The sequence below is a fragment of the Mytilus trossulus genome, chromosome 9 (genome assembly GCF_036588685.1).
Source record: "Mytilus trossulus isolate FHL-02 chromosome 9, PNRI_Mtr1.1.1.hap1, whole genome shotgun sequence".
NCBI lineage: Eukaryota > Metazoa > Mollusca > Bivalvia > Mytilida > Mytilidae > Mytilus > Mytilus trossulus.
Genome location: NC_086381.1, coordinates 52,039,125 through 52,053,455, shown reverse-complemented (window position 1 = coordinate 52,053,455; position 14,331 = coordinate 52,039,125). Strand labels below are relative to the sequence as shown.

General features: G+C 31.8%; 1 protein-coding gene across 1 annotated transcript in view; it reads left to right on the top strand.

The window, feature by feature from the left end:
* The first annotated feature begins 1,188 nt into the window (after positions 1–1,188).
* LOC134684744 (uncharacterized) overlaps positions 1,189–14,331 on the top strand; it is a 118,676-nt gene continuing 105,533 nt past the window's right edge. Inside the window, exons 1-4 of the mRNA XM_063544051.1 lie at positions 1,189–1,493; positions 7,204–7,244; positions 7,874–7,960; positions 9,507–9,788. Of these exons, the coding sequence (XP_063400121.1) occupies positions 1,189–1,493; positions 7,204–7,244; positions 7,874–7,960; positions 9,507–9,788 (715 nt within the window). The remainder of the gene's footprint in view (positions 1,494–7,203; positions 7,245–7,873; positions 7,961–9,506; positions 9,789–14,331) is intronic.

Sequence of the window (14,331 nt, the reverse complement as noted above, 5' to 3'; positions counted from 1 at the left end):
TCATAAATAAAAAGAAAATTTCTTCAAACATTATTTTGAGAGGATTAATATTGAACAGCATAGTGAATTGCTCTAAGAGAAAACAAAAATTTTAAGTTCATTAGAACACATTCATTCTGTGTCAGAAACCTATGCTGTGTCAACTATTTAATCACAATCCAAATTTAGAGCTGAATCCAGCTTGAATGTTGTGTCCATACTTGCCCCAACCGTTCAGGGTTCAACCTCTGCGGTCGTATAAAGCTACGCCCTGCGAAGCATCTGGTTCTAAATAGTTTAAGATAATGTTGATTTATAGAAAAATATAGAGAAATCCTATATTAAATAAAAAAAAATTATTTAGACCTGCTCCCCTAACAATTGTATAATTATAAACATGATATATATATATACAAAACAGCATGCAGCAAATATTCTTTGAAATATTTATTATAAGTATTTTTTTTTTTAGATTTATGTTAAAATGAATGGAGCAGTACAATTAGGACATGCTTGCATAGTGAATGATGTTGATTTAGGTAAAAATAAGACAAAACCTGTGTATGAAGAGACATATATGTCTATTTGTAATAGCAAGGATAGTTTTTCATCATGTCATCCAGAAGAAGAGATTATTCACTATTTAAAAGAAAAAGAAAATGACCAACAGTTAACTGATGATTTAGTTTTAAACATAAAAAACTCAACAATACCTCAGGTCAAAGGGTCATCCCTAATAAGTTTATTACTGGACAGGTTTAGAAAAAGTCCTGGCACAGTTATGAATCCTGTTGACATGGTTGATGAATGTTCTACAACTGATTTGAACAAAGTTGAGAATCAAGACATTATAGAACACCAAACAGTTACCAAGAACACATTGAATGATGCTGATATTACAATGGATAATACCAGTACCAGCATTCAACATGGCAAAGAATTAACCACTAATCATGTGGATTGTAGAAAAAAGTTTATTTTAGAACTGTCTGTCATTAAACATGTTAAAAGGAAATCGAGCAAAGATATGGACATTAGGAACCTGTCAGAGAGGACCAACATGGGATACCGGTATATTTCAAAAAAAGAGAAATAATGTTGATTTATAGAAAAATATAGAGAAATCCTATATTAAATAAAAAAAAATTATTTAGACCTGCTCCCCTAACAATTGTATAATTATAAACATGATATATATATATACAAAACATGCATGTATCAACAGCTACCAAAGAAATTTCTGCAAAAGAAAAGAAATCCTGCAAACAAACAAGAACCAGAAAAAAGTCTCCTTTGTCATATTTGTATACTGGCCCTTTGTCACAGATGGAATTCTTACAGAAGAACACTATAACTGGTAGCTGTAAAGAAACATCACTATCAAAGACAAGTTTTACAGATAGTGGTAGTCAAGCATTAATTGCATACAGACACTCTGGTAAAGAAGTCACAGAAGAAAACTACAGTACAAGTAAACCATGTAGAACTAGCAACAAAAAGTGTTGCAAATTAAGGTAATGATAATTTGAATAAGATACAAATAAAAAGAAAAATTAATCCTATTAAACTCAACAGCACAAGTTAACATGGTTAAATGGTTAAATTGGTCTGAAAGAAATCTAGCATGCAGCATACAGTTTTCTATTACATGTATTATTGACAATTATCTATAACAAATTTCAAAGTGTAAACTTTAAAAGTTGTCACTCAAGAAGGATGCATGCTTATACATGTACATATTGCCCTATTAGGCCACACCAATTAAATTTCTTGTTCTACTGATTTTTTTTACCGCAAACGACCGAATCTAAACATGTACTTAGATTTTTAACCGGATTTTTGTGACGACAATGTCAGTTATTGATTTTGGAATGTACAGCAGGCGGATGGTTAACTGGATTTTTGTGACAAAAATGTCGGTTATTGATTTTGGGATGTACGGCAGGCGGGGGGGCATGTGGCAATCAAATGTTGTTCGTGCATTAACTCATGAACCGTTCAACCAAAGCTTTTAAAATTTTAATATGTTGTTACTGACAACTAAATGAAGGTCAAGTTTAATAATGGGGATTTTGACTTTTACCGTTCAGGAGTTACGGTTCTTGAAAGATTGAAAAATGGAGTTTCCAGTCGTGTCCGTGCATTTACACATGAAGTGTTCTACCAAAGCTTCCCAAATTTTGATATATTGTTACTGATGACAAAATGGAGGTCAAGATCAATAATGACGATTTTGACTTTTACTGTTCAGGAGTTATGGTTCTTGAAAGATTGAAAAATGGAGTTTCCAGTCATGTCCGTGCATTTTCTCATGAACCATTTAACCAAGGCTTTTGAGATTTTTATATGTTGTTACTGATAACAAAATAGAGGTCAAGTTCAATGATGACGATTTTGACTTTTACGGTTCAGGAGTTATGGTTCTTGAAAGATCTTAAAATGGTGTTTCCATTCATGTTGTTGCATTTACTCATGAACCATTCAACCTAAGCTTTTCAAATTTTAAAATGTTGATACTCTGACTACAAAATGGAGGTCAAATTTGATATTGATAATTTTCACTTTTAATATTCATCAGTAATGGTTCTTGTGATATTGCCAAGACACAAATAAATGTTAATAAATCCGGTTTGCTGTCGTTGTGACAGCCTCTTGTTAACTTGATTATGGGCCCAGTTTATAAGTTGGTCCAAATCGAGGTCCAAATCATGCAAATAAAACTTTGCTTGATTTCAACAAAAAATAAATTCTTGGGGTTCTTTGATATGCTGAATCTAAACATGTACTTAGATTTTTGATTATGGGCCCAGTTTTCAAGTTGGTCCAAATCAAGATCCCAAATTATTAAGTATTCTGTAATAGCAAGAAATTTTCAATTGCACAGTATTGTGCAATAACAAGAAATATCTAATTGCACAATATTGTGCAATAGCAAGAAATTTTCAATTGCACAGTATTGTGCAATAACAAGAAATATCTAATTGCACAATATTGTGCAATAGCAAGAAATGTTCAATTGCACAGTTTTGCAAAATAGCAAGAAATATTCAATTGCACAGTATTGTCCCGTTTTCAAATAGGTCTACATTAATGTCCAAAGTGTCAAAAATTAAACTTTGTTTGATTTAAAAAAAAATTGAATATATGGCCATTGGGGTTACTATGCTGATTTTCAAATTGGTCTACATAAAGGTCCAAAGGGTAAAAAATTCAACTTTGTTTGATTTTAACAACAATTGAATATATGGGGTTCTTCAATCATGTCAATATGCTGAATCTCACGGTGTATATAGATTTTTAATATTTGGGCCCTGTTATCAAATTGGTCCACATTGAGGTCTAAATTTAAAGGGTCTTAAATTTAACATTATTTGATTTCATCAAAAAATCAATTCTTGGGGTTCTATGATATGCTGAATATAACCATGAATTTAAATTTTGAACAGTGGACCATAATAGGTAAATGTCCAATTTAAAATTTTTAAGTTTTTAAGATTAAGTTCTTAAGACCACATTCATTCTGTGTCAGAAACCTATGTTGTGTCAACTATTTAATCACAATCCAAATTCAGAGCTGTATCAAGCTTAAATTTGTGGACATACATGACCCAACTGTTCAGGGTTCAACCTCTGCGTTGTATAAAGCTGTGCCCTGCGGAGCATCTGGTTATAAATATGCGTGGGTCTTGAAGTTAACCAACTTATCGACTTGTATGAGTCGATATTTGCAACTTTTTGATTCTGGTCAAATATTTCTTGCTTAACAATATAGACTTATTAAACATGTTAAAGTTGTATTTTGTCTTGCATTAAAGGGAGACAAATCCTAAAACTTACAAGTTTAGACCTCTACATGTATGAGTCAAAAGCAGATTCAGACTTATATGTCTGAGCTCTGACTGATAGTAATTAGGATTAGTAGTCATATGCTTGCTGGTTTGCACTACTTTCATGACTTTGGCCTCTGCACTTCCTGTGCAAGGCATTGAAGGGAAACCAACCCCTCCAGAAAACCCACTTTCTTTCATTTAGTTTTCATCTGATTTGAATTTTCAAAATTTCGTAATCGAGCTCAATAAGCAATTTATACATGAGAAACATGAAAATAGATAGTCTCAGGTTGAGGGAATATTCATAAATTTCGAAACATGTACATGTATCAAGCAGGTGGCTATAAAAGTATGGAAAGCCATTGGAGCTAAATAACAGTGGTTTGGTTTATCCTGTCATATGACTGTCACAATATGGTAAGGGTTATAGATCAAGTTAGCATTTTGGTCCAGTACAATTAATTTTTAGCCCGTAAGGAACTAAGTCTTGCCATGCAATACTCAACTTCAAGATGCTTGTTTTTATATGTGATATTGACTCAGGTTTTTTGAAGGAAGAAGACTTCAAGTCTTCTGAAGGCCTATGGTGCCAACTTTAAAATCATTAAACCTCCATATGCTGCATTTGTTTCTGTGTATTACAATTTCATAACAACTTCTGACACCTACTTTTACACATAATTAAGCATCTGAATCATTTAATTTGTGAATTAAGAAAAACAATCACTATCGTAAATATGTACCCTTTTATTTATGTACATTATTAGATTTCATCTCATCTACATGAACGTTATTTGTTTATTTGTAACCAGATGTTTTTACTGTAGATATTTGTAGTAGGCATGCATGAATTTGGTATCGGGACAACTCACCCTGTTTACATGTTTGCCCTTGGTCTGTTCATTCTGAGTTCTTTCACCCTTATAGAAGGGTCACCCTGTGTTCATTGTTTTTACTCTTATCAAGGACCTTTTATGATACGTCCTGCATTTATCATGTTTATTAGAAAACATTAATACTAAGGGTATCGTAAAAACACTCTAAAACACGATTTTGTGAAAATCATCTGTTCCTTATTTTGTTCCCACAGTAAGACAATTGTGTTCAGCCAATCAAATTCTGTGTTTCTGTTGATCAATTAATAAGCCAATCAAAAAATTTTCTCCAAAGATATTCCAATGTATTCTAACATGCTAGATTTTGAACTTGTGTTAAGGATAAATCCTTAAGGATAACATCTTTAAAAGGATAAAAGCATGGCTGGTTAACAAAATTTAATCATGCAGTACTACCATAAAGATGATAAATAGTATTTTTTTCACTAATTTTTTGACATAATACTTGTTGTAACATATTAATTTTATTTTTATATTCAATTAAATCATTTAAAGGACAATTGTACTATTCTTTTTTCACAAAAACCAACAAACAGGTTGGGACCCACCCATTAAGACTGGTGTCCCTTAAATGAGGGACTGTCCCTAAAACAAGGGGTCATTAATACTGTTGAAAAAAAACCATTTTGAATTTTTTAACTCAAAAGTGGGAAAATTCTTTGGGCCATAATAAATAATAGGTATGTTTGCCCAAACGCTACCTACCCAGAAAAAATGAAGACTTATAAGCATCTGATACTTCAATTTCTTTTTTTGAAAGAAAAAAAAGAAAATGCCTACCTACCTACCCACTGTCTCAACCTTTGGGTAGGGTTTGAGCAAACCAAAATATTTTTAAGTGTGGCCTTATATTAATAATTTGGAACAACTTTTCTAAATGAGGGGTCAAATTAATAAAGAAGATATAAGTTTAGTAACATCACAAAATTCTTTTGACATGTTTTGACCATTTCATCATTGTGTTAATACATGATAGATGCATAGTTCTTGGGGGAAAATTTCATCAAATAATATGAATATAAAGGTGCTCATTTTTTACAGTGGGTTGTAATGTTCTTCCATTGAGGGTTACCCCTCATTTGGAGTGTTGTTCCCAACCTGTTAAAGGTCTGTCTTTGTGTAAAATTCAAAATTGGAAATTTCAACAAGCATCTAATATTCTTCATTGTTCTTACACATGAAAATAAACCATGGTCTGCTAGTTACATGTTTATCTTTTCTACTGATTTTATAACTAGAATCATGCAAACAGACTTAAGAAAAAGGCATGTAAGTTCATCATACAAATATGACACTTTTTCTAGACAATCCAGATCGTGCAAATACTTTTCTTAAAATTGTTACCTTTAAAATTGTTGTGGCGCACTAAAAAAACCCTTGGGAACTTTCAAAAGTTGGCAGGTATGTAACAAGTCTTATTATTTTTATGCCCCATTTATGGGTATTATGTTTTCTGGTCTGTCCGTCCCTCCTGCTTCAGGTTAAAGTTTATGGCAGAGGTAGTTTTTGATGTAGTTGAAATCCAATCAACTTGAAACTTAGTACACATGTGTTCCTTATGATATTATATGATCTTTCTTATTTTACTGCCAAATTAAAGATTTTAACCAATTTTCACTGTCCACTTAACATAGGAAATGATTGTACTGATGGGAAAATCCATGTACTTATGACATGTATGACACATTCATGTTTGAAGAAAAAAAACCCATGTCATAACGATAATGGAACAAAGCAAGCTGGGTTAGTGGGGCTGCTTTTATGGTAATTCAAGTTACCTTTTATTCACCTTCTTCCACCCCAGAGCTATCAGCTCTTTGACTATAAGATGGTGCAAAATTTGAGTTTAACATGTTTAAGACATACATGTATCATTGTGTATCAGTGTATATTATGACTCTCAGAGAATTGAGACATCATTTTTACCAATTTTTGACATGTTATTTGGGTTAAGATATTCACTTGCAAACATAGTTCCTTTGTAAATAAAAAAACATATAATACATATAAACTGTTCATGAATTACAGTGAAAAGGTAATCAAATTAAAGTAGTTGATAAGAATTATTAAAGTACATCAACAGTAGCTAATGCTTGTGTAAGTAATTGAAAAAAGAACAGAGTTCAAATTCAATAAGTCTTGAACTGAATTAGTCAATGCATGGATTCCCTTCAGATGTTACTGTCAATGGGAAGATTATTTTCATTACATTTTCAAGTTTATATGCCCTGCGGTCACCGTTAGTTTGCCTTCACAAAACATTTTGAAACATATATCATGCTTATAACCACCATACACAGATCAACGAAGTTTGCAGTTGGTTGGTATTGCTTTTTTTTAGTTTTGTCATTTTGTAAATGGAATAATATATTGCAGTTTCTGCAATCTAACTTTATTTTGCCTGAACTCAATGTTATGAAAAAAGGTATTATACCTTTCTTGTGTTCTTCTTTTACCTCATTTGTTGAAGCTAGTAACAACTTCAATTTTTGTTTAAGGAAAGAGATTTCTTCAACAGGCTGCTTTGTTTTTTGCTTGGGTATGTATAAAATAAAATCATGTAAAATACAAATGTTAGAGCATTTTAATATTTATTTTGCTTTCAATTAACTGTTATCATGGTTATCAAAATCAGTATTATTACCAATAAAACTTATATTCAAAGATCTGATTACAGTCATCATGGTCATGACAATGTTGTATTGGTAACCTTTTAAAATTAATATTGTTTAGTTTAACAAGATAGTTTCTAAGTTTCAGGGCACAGCATACAACATATCAGTAAAAATGAGGATTGCTATCCTGCTTTAAATAAGCTTTCTACGGTTTAAAATGGAGTTTAGAATTAAATTATAAGAAATTACTGTAATATTTTTTCTGTCTATTTGAAATAACATAAAAAATGTGGTGCACACTGTTAAATAACCCGCTACACGCTTTATTCAGTGTGCACCATATTTTTTTATGTTATTTCTTCATAGACAGAAAAAATATTACAGACTGTCATTCCTTAAATGAAAAATCATCCCTTTTGTGGTAAAATTTAGTGTGGAGTTTCCTGGCCTCTTCTAAACTGACACTCCATGAAAAACATAGCTAGCACCCCTCATGTGCCACAGTTGGGTGATATACAGTGTTTAATATTATGTGTTTATTTTACAATTGTAGATACCATCTTTATACAAGTTTTGATACTGTTCATCATGTTAGTACAATTAGTAAACTCTGCAAGTACTGGTGATACTGGTTGTAAAGGTATATATAATTAAACTGCTAATTTTTCTTGAATTGATACTGTATTAATTAAGGTGCTTTCCCTATTTTTCTACCACTTAATTACTTAGAAATTTAGTTCTATCCTTGTCTGGAATTCAATGCTTCACCATGTATATAAATAATCCAGTCAATCTAGCTAAAAAATAGCCCAACCTCAGACTAATTGCAACAAAAGGTTTCTTGGTAAAAATGAATATTGATATATATGTTTCAGACCATATCAGTATTTGGACCATACGCGTATGGTCGGACCATATGAGTAAAACACTCGTTTGGTTATTAACAGGCCGAACCATATGAGTATTTGAACCATATAGGTATTTTTTTTAAAATATTACATTACAAAAGTTTCAATAATGTAAAAACTTTATCTAAACAAACAATGATGGTGACATGACAATGTACTATTTTTATAATCAAATACTACACAAAAATTAAATATTGCTGCCATAGTTAGTTTTTATTGCATGCTTATTACATTCTTGCATGTATGCTTGGGGTGGCATTTACTTTAACATGGTATCATAGGTTTTTTAGCTCACCTGGCCAGGTGAGCTTTTCCCATCAATTTGTGTTGTTGCCCCTCATCATTAACTTTTACAAAATTCTTCTCCTCTGAAACTAGTGGCCAAAATTTAACCAAACTTGGCCACAATCATCATTGGAGCATTATTTAAAAAATGTGTCCGGCGACCCGGCCAACAAATTAAACCAAGATGGCCGCCATGGTTAAAAATAGAACATAGGGGTAAAATTCAGTTTTTGGCTTATAACTCAAAAACCAAACCATTTAGAGCAAATCTGACAGAGTTAAATTATTTAACAGGTCAAGATCTATCTGCCCTGAAATTGTCAGATGAATTGAACAACCTGTTGTTGGGTTGCTGCCCCTGAATTGGTAATTTTAAGGAAGTTTTGCTTTATTTGGTTATTATCTTGAATACTATTATAGATAGAGATAAACTCTAACCAGCAATAATGTTCAGCAAAGTAAGATTTACAAATAAGTCAACATGACAGAAATGGTCAATTGACCCCACACGAGTTATTGTCTTTTATAGGCAATTTTTAACAATTTTCATAAAATTTTCAAATTTTTACAAACATTTCGCACTGAAACTACTGGCCCAAGTTCATTATAGAAAGAGATAATTGTAAGCAGCAAGAAAGTTCAGTGAAGTAAGATCTAGAAACACATCACCATCACCAAAACACAATTTTGTCATTAATCCATCAGTGTCTTTTGTTTAATATGCACATGGACCAAGGTGAGCGACACAGTTTCTTTAGAGCCTCTTGTTCATGTTTGTACAGCAGTTTATATTCTTTTTCAATTTATTATATAAAAAACTAGATATTTTTTCTTTTTTTTATCATGTAGTGCAAATTACTTTCTGTTTTGTTTTTCTTCAGTAAAAAGAGTCTGACATTACAGCTGGCAAGGTGTTTGAATGTATCATATTTAGGAGCAAAATCAGTTTGAAATAAAGGAAAAGAAATTGATTTAATTCCTCCTCTATTTTAGGTAGCTTCACTCTTCAAATAAAAGCACCAGACATCTTATTGTCCTTGGATTTGTCTGAGCAATGTGAAATTAATGGTATGACAAGATGGGAAGGAGGACCTAAAGAAGTTTGGCTAACTGTAAACAACAGCACTATTAATGATGACCCTAAATATCAACCCATACCAAGGAATGGCATATTTGACCTCCTTATAAGAAATGCAACAGCAGAGGACTATAATGCCACATATGTTTTCCTCAACAGATTTATTAAAAGGAAAGCGTATCTTCCAGACTTGGAAGGTATGATTTATAATTGCTTTTTATATGCAAATTAATATACAGTGGAGTCCCCGGTGTCCGTGCGGGCGGTGAAACTGTGCATTAGCTGATTTCGTCATTTCAACACAGTAACACAAATTAAATTGTTCTTGTTATTGTTTAAGGATTCCAAAGGGATAAAAAGAGAATAAGATTGATAAATTCAAGAGTTAGATAAAAACTGCAATCTCGTGACTCACAATATTTGGCCAATTTCCATGAAAAAATAACATCATTAGATAAAAATTGATTTATTTAGGTTAAATTTTATATCAGATTGAAGTAATTTTTGCTCTGCATCCTTGGCAGTGTCCTTGGTTCAACCTCAGCTATATTATGTAGCAGAAAATCTTTCCTTCATTTAAAATTAGCTATATTCAGAAGGCATGCGCGAAACTCTCAGAATAGGGGTTTCCCTTATTTTGGACACACATTACACAAAGTCTTGAGAGTGAAACCCTACAAACTGATAATTTTATGAAATAAAAGTATGTTATGAATGTATTCACACAATATTATCCAATTACTCGTTTTATCAGTTAAATGAAGTGAAGTCATAATTCTTAGGTGCACAGATTCACCACACTGCATCGTTACATTATATTTACAAATATTATTACTCCACTAGATAATCTCATAAAATCTTATATTTTTATTCTGAATTATTGTGTAGTTTGTAAGCAAAATTATGTAATACACCCAAGATTATTGTTACCACGAGAAACATCACAGTTGCAACTAGTTTAGTTAGATTTCCATACCCTTCCAATATGTACCAAAGATGACACCAAGTTTTAATGGTGGAGCTAAGTGTTAAGTCATGAAGTTGGATTATTTGTCTTGCCATCTTTTCTTTTTTGCCATGATTCTGTCCAAGTTATTCTTGACTTCTGAGTTTTGAATGTAACCTTGGCATCTACCATGCAACTCCTATTTCATTTTATAATTTTGATAAAGAGTCATGATACTGCCACTGTATCAAAATTGCACCTATTTAGCAAGAATATGAGCAGAAATCTTGCAAATTTTCTTTGAGTGGAATTCTAAATACCTTTAATAATTCAGATAAGATAGAATTTGTAATTATAAGACTGCTAGTAGTCTGTTGTTATTTATGTCTTATTGTCATTTTGTTTATTTTCTTTGGTTACATCTTCTGACATCAGACTCAGACTTCTCTTGAATTGAATTTTAAATGTGTGTATATATTGTTATGCATTTACTTTTCTACATTGTCTAGAGGTATAGGGGGAGGGTTGAGATCTCTTAAACATGTTTAACCCTGCCACATTTTTGCGCCTGTCCCAAGTCAGGAGCGTCTGGCCTTTGTAAGTCTTGTATTTTTTTAATTTTAGTTTCTTGTGTACAATTTGGAAATAAGTATGGCGTTCATTATCACTGAACTAGTATATATTTGTTTAGGGGCCAGCTGAAGGACGCCTCCGGGTGCAGGAATTTCTCGCTACATTGAAGACCTGTTAGTGACCTTCTGCTGTTGTTTTTTCTATGGTCGGGTTGTAGTCTCTTTGACACATTCCCCATTTCCATTCTCAATTTTATCACTACCAAATCAGGCCCGGTCAAAAGGAACATTCTGGAATGTAATACATATGTAAGTACAGAATAGTTCCTACACATAGGCGAAAATATTTAAACTATGTAGAATATATTTTAGTAATTTTGGTATGAAATGACTCATGATCCTTATTGAAAACTTTTTGACTGATAATTTTGATTAAAGGAAAACTTCGCAAAAAATGTTGTTCATTCACCAAATATAATAAAATTATTCCACGGCGATCTATTTTTAGCTCACCTGGCCCGAAGGGCCAAGTGAGCTTTTCCCATCACTTGGCGTCCGGCGTCCGTTGTCGTCTGTCGTCCGCTGTTAACTTTTACAAAAATCTTCTCCTCTGAAACTGCTGAACCAATTCAAACCAAAATTCATCTGATTGATTCCTAGGGTATCTAGAATAAAGTTTGTGTTTAATTTCCCATTTCATTAAAAAACATGGCTGCCATGGCTAAAAATAGAACATAGGGGTAAAATGCAGTTTTTGGCTTTTAACTCAAAAACCAAAGCATTTAGAGCAAATCTGACATGGGGGGGGGGAATTGATTATCAGGTCAAGATCTGTCTGCCCTGAAATTTTCAGATGAATCAGACAACCCATTTTTGGGTTGCTGCCCCTAAATTGGTAATTTTAAGGAAATTTTACTGTTTTTGGTTATTATCTTGAATATTATTATAGATTGAGATAAACTGTAAACAGCAATAATGTTTAGCAAAGTAAGATTTACAAATAAGTCAAATGACCAAAATGGTCAATTGACCCCTTTAGGAGTTATTGCCCTTTATAGTCAATTTTTAACCATTTTTCGTAAATCTCCATGATCTTTTACAAAAATCTTCTTCTTTGAAACTACCAGGCCAAATTAATCCAAACTTGGCCACAATCATCATTGATGTATCTAGTTTAAAATTTGTGTTTTTTTACCCTGCCAACCAACCAAGATGGCTGCCACGGCTAAAAATAGAACATAGTGGTAAAATGCAGTTTTTGGCTTATAACTCAAAAACCAAAGCATATGGAGCAAATCTGACATGGGGTGAAATTGTTCATCTAGTCAAGATCTATCTGTCCTGACATTTTTAGATGAATCGAACAACTCGTTGTTAGGTTGCTGCCCCTAAATTGGTAATTTTAAGGAAATTTTGCTGTTTTGGGTTATTATCTTGAATATTATTATAGATAGAGATAAACTGTATACAGCAATAATGTACAGCAATTTAAGACTCAAAAATAAGTTAAAATGACCAAAATGGTCAATTGACCCCCTAAGAAGTTATTGTCCTTTATAATAAATTTTTAACAATTTTCATAAAATTTGTAAATTTTTACTTACATTTTCCGCTGAAACTACACGGACAAGTTCATTATAGATAGAGATAATTGTAAGCAGCAAGAATGTTCAGTAAAGTAAGATATACAAACACATCACAATCACCTAAAGACAATTTTGTCATGAACTGTCTGCTTCCTTTGTTTAATTCACATAATTATACCAAGGTGAGCGACACAGGCTCTTTAGAGCCTCTAGTTATTTGTCACCAACTTGAATATGTATTTGAAATGTGTGTATTTAATTCTACCTCTGGTTTTATAATCTACTGATCCAAATAGACAGTCACATTTGGCAAGGTGTGCCCTAGAGGCCTGGTTAGAATACTGAAGTGCAAATAACATTTTACCTTTTTAATAAGCCTTCCATGAGTATTGCCATAGAACCATGAATATGCACACAACGTATAAACCTATTCATAGCAGAGATGGTTAAAGGTCAATTAGAGTACACCAAAATATTGTCTTTACAGATTAATGTACTTTAATTTGTTCACCTAGCTACAATCTGAAAAAGCATTAATTCAATAATATAAATATTTGTGTTGTCTACAAAAATAAATCAAATATATATGTTTAACATAGAAAATTTATCTCATGAATGTGTACAACTGCATGTCTGTGTGTTTTAATTTTCTTATTATTGGATGGTTATTAGATATAGCATTAGTCATCAGTGCTCTTATGATTATGTTAAAACTTGATTAAAAACCAAGACTTGCAATGATTGTATTTCAAATCCTGGCATGCAAAAATCAGGAGAAAATGACAGGAAGTAGTTAATATTTTTTACATTAATTATTGAATTTCTTCTTTATTACAATACTGCACATATAGCGATAAAACTTTGAGAATATATATATACAGTCAGGGGTACTACTTGTACAAGTGTATTTTATTTACTTGAAGAAGTAAAAAAAAATATACACATATAAGTAAATTTGTAGGATACTTATACAAGTGAATTTTATTTACTTGTATAGGTAAAAAAAAATGGCTAAGTTATGTCCCGTAGGCATTCAGAATTTTCTTACTTGTATAAGTAAAAAAATCATCCTTTCTTCTTTTCTTGAATTCTTAAGATTTCTTTGCTCTAATAGAATTTTAAATTGTGTACCCTTTACAGATGTCTTTACTATTCATTTAAGTGTAATTTCATGGACAATGAAAGTCCCATTTGTTTGTTATCTTCTTAACACTGCTCATTTACAAGCCCCAAAGGAGCAATTTTTGAAGGCCTTGCGCAAATATACAAGATCTTTGCTCAATCAGTTTCTTTGATGAATTAATGAGATGAAACATTGAACTTTAATGAAAAAATTTGAGCAAACCTGGGAAAATTTTTTAAAGGCATGATTTTACATCTCAAAACTTGAGGATTTTTGTTGGATGGTAAGAAAAATTTACTATACAAGTAAATTTTCAAAAAATTAAGGGGAGGTTATTCAAACATTATTTATTTACTTATATGTGTATATTTTTTTTCACTTCTTTAAGTAAATAAAATACACTTGTACAAGTAGTACCCCTGACTGATATATATATATATATTATGTCATAATGAACATGTTTTAACCATAATATATATTATGTCATAATGAACATGTTTTAACCATAAGTAA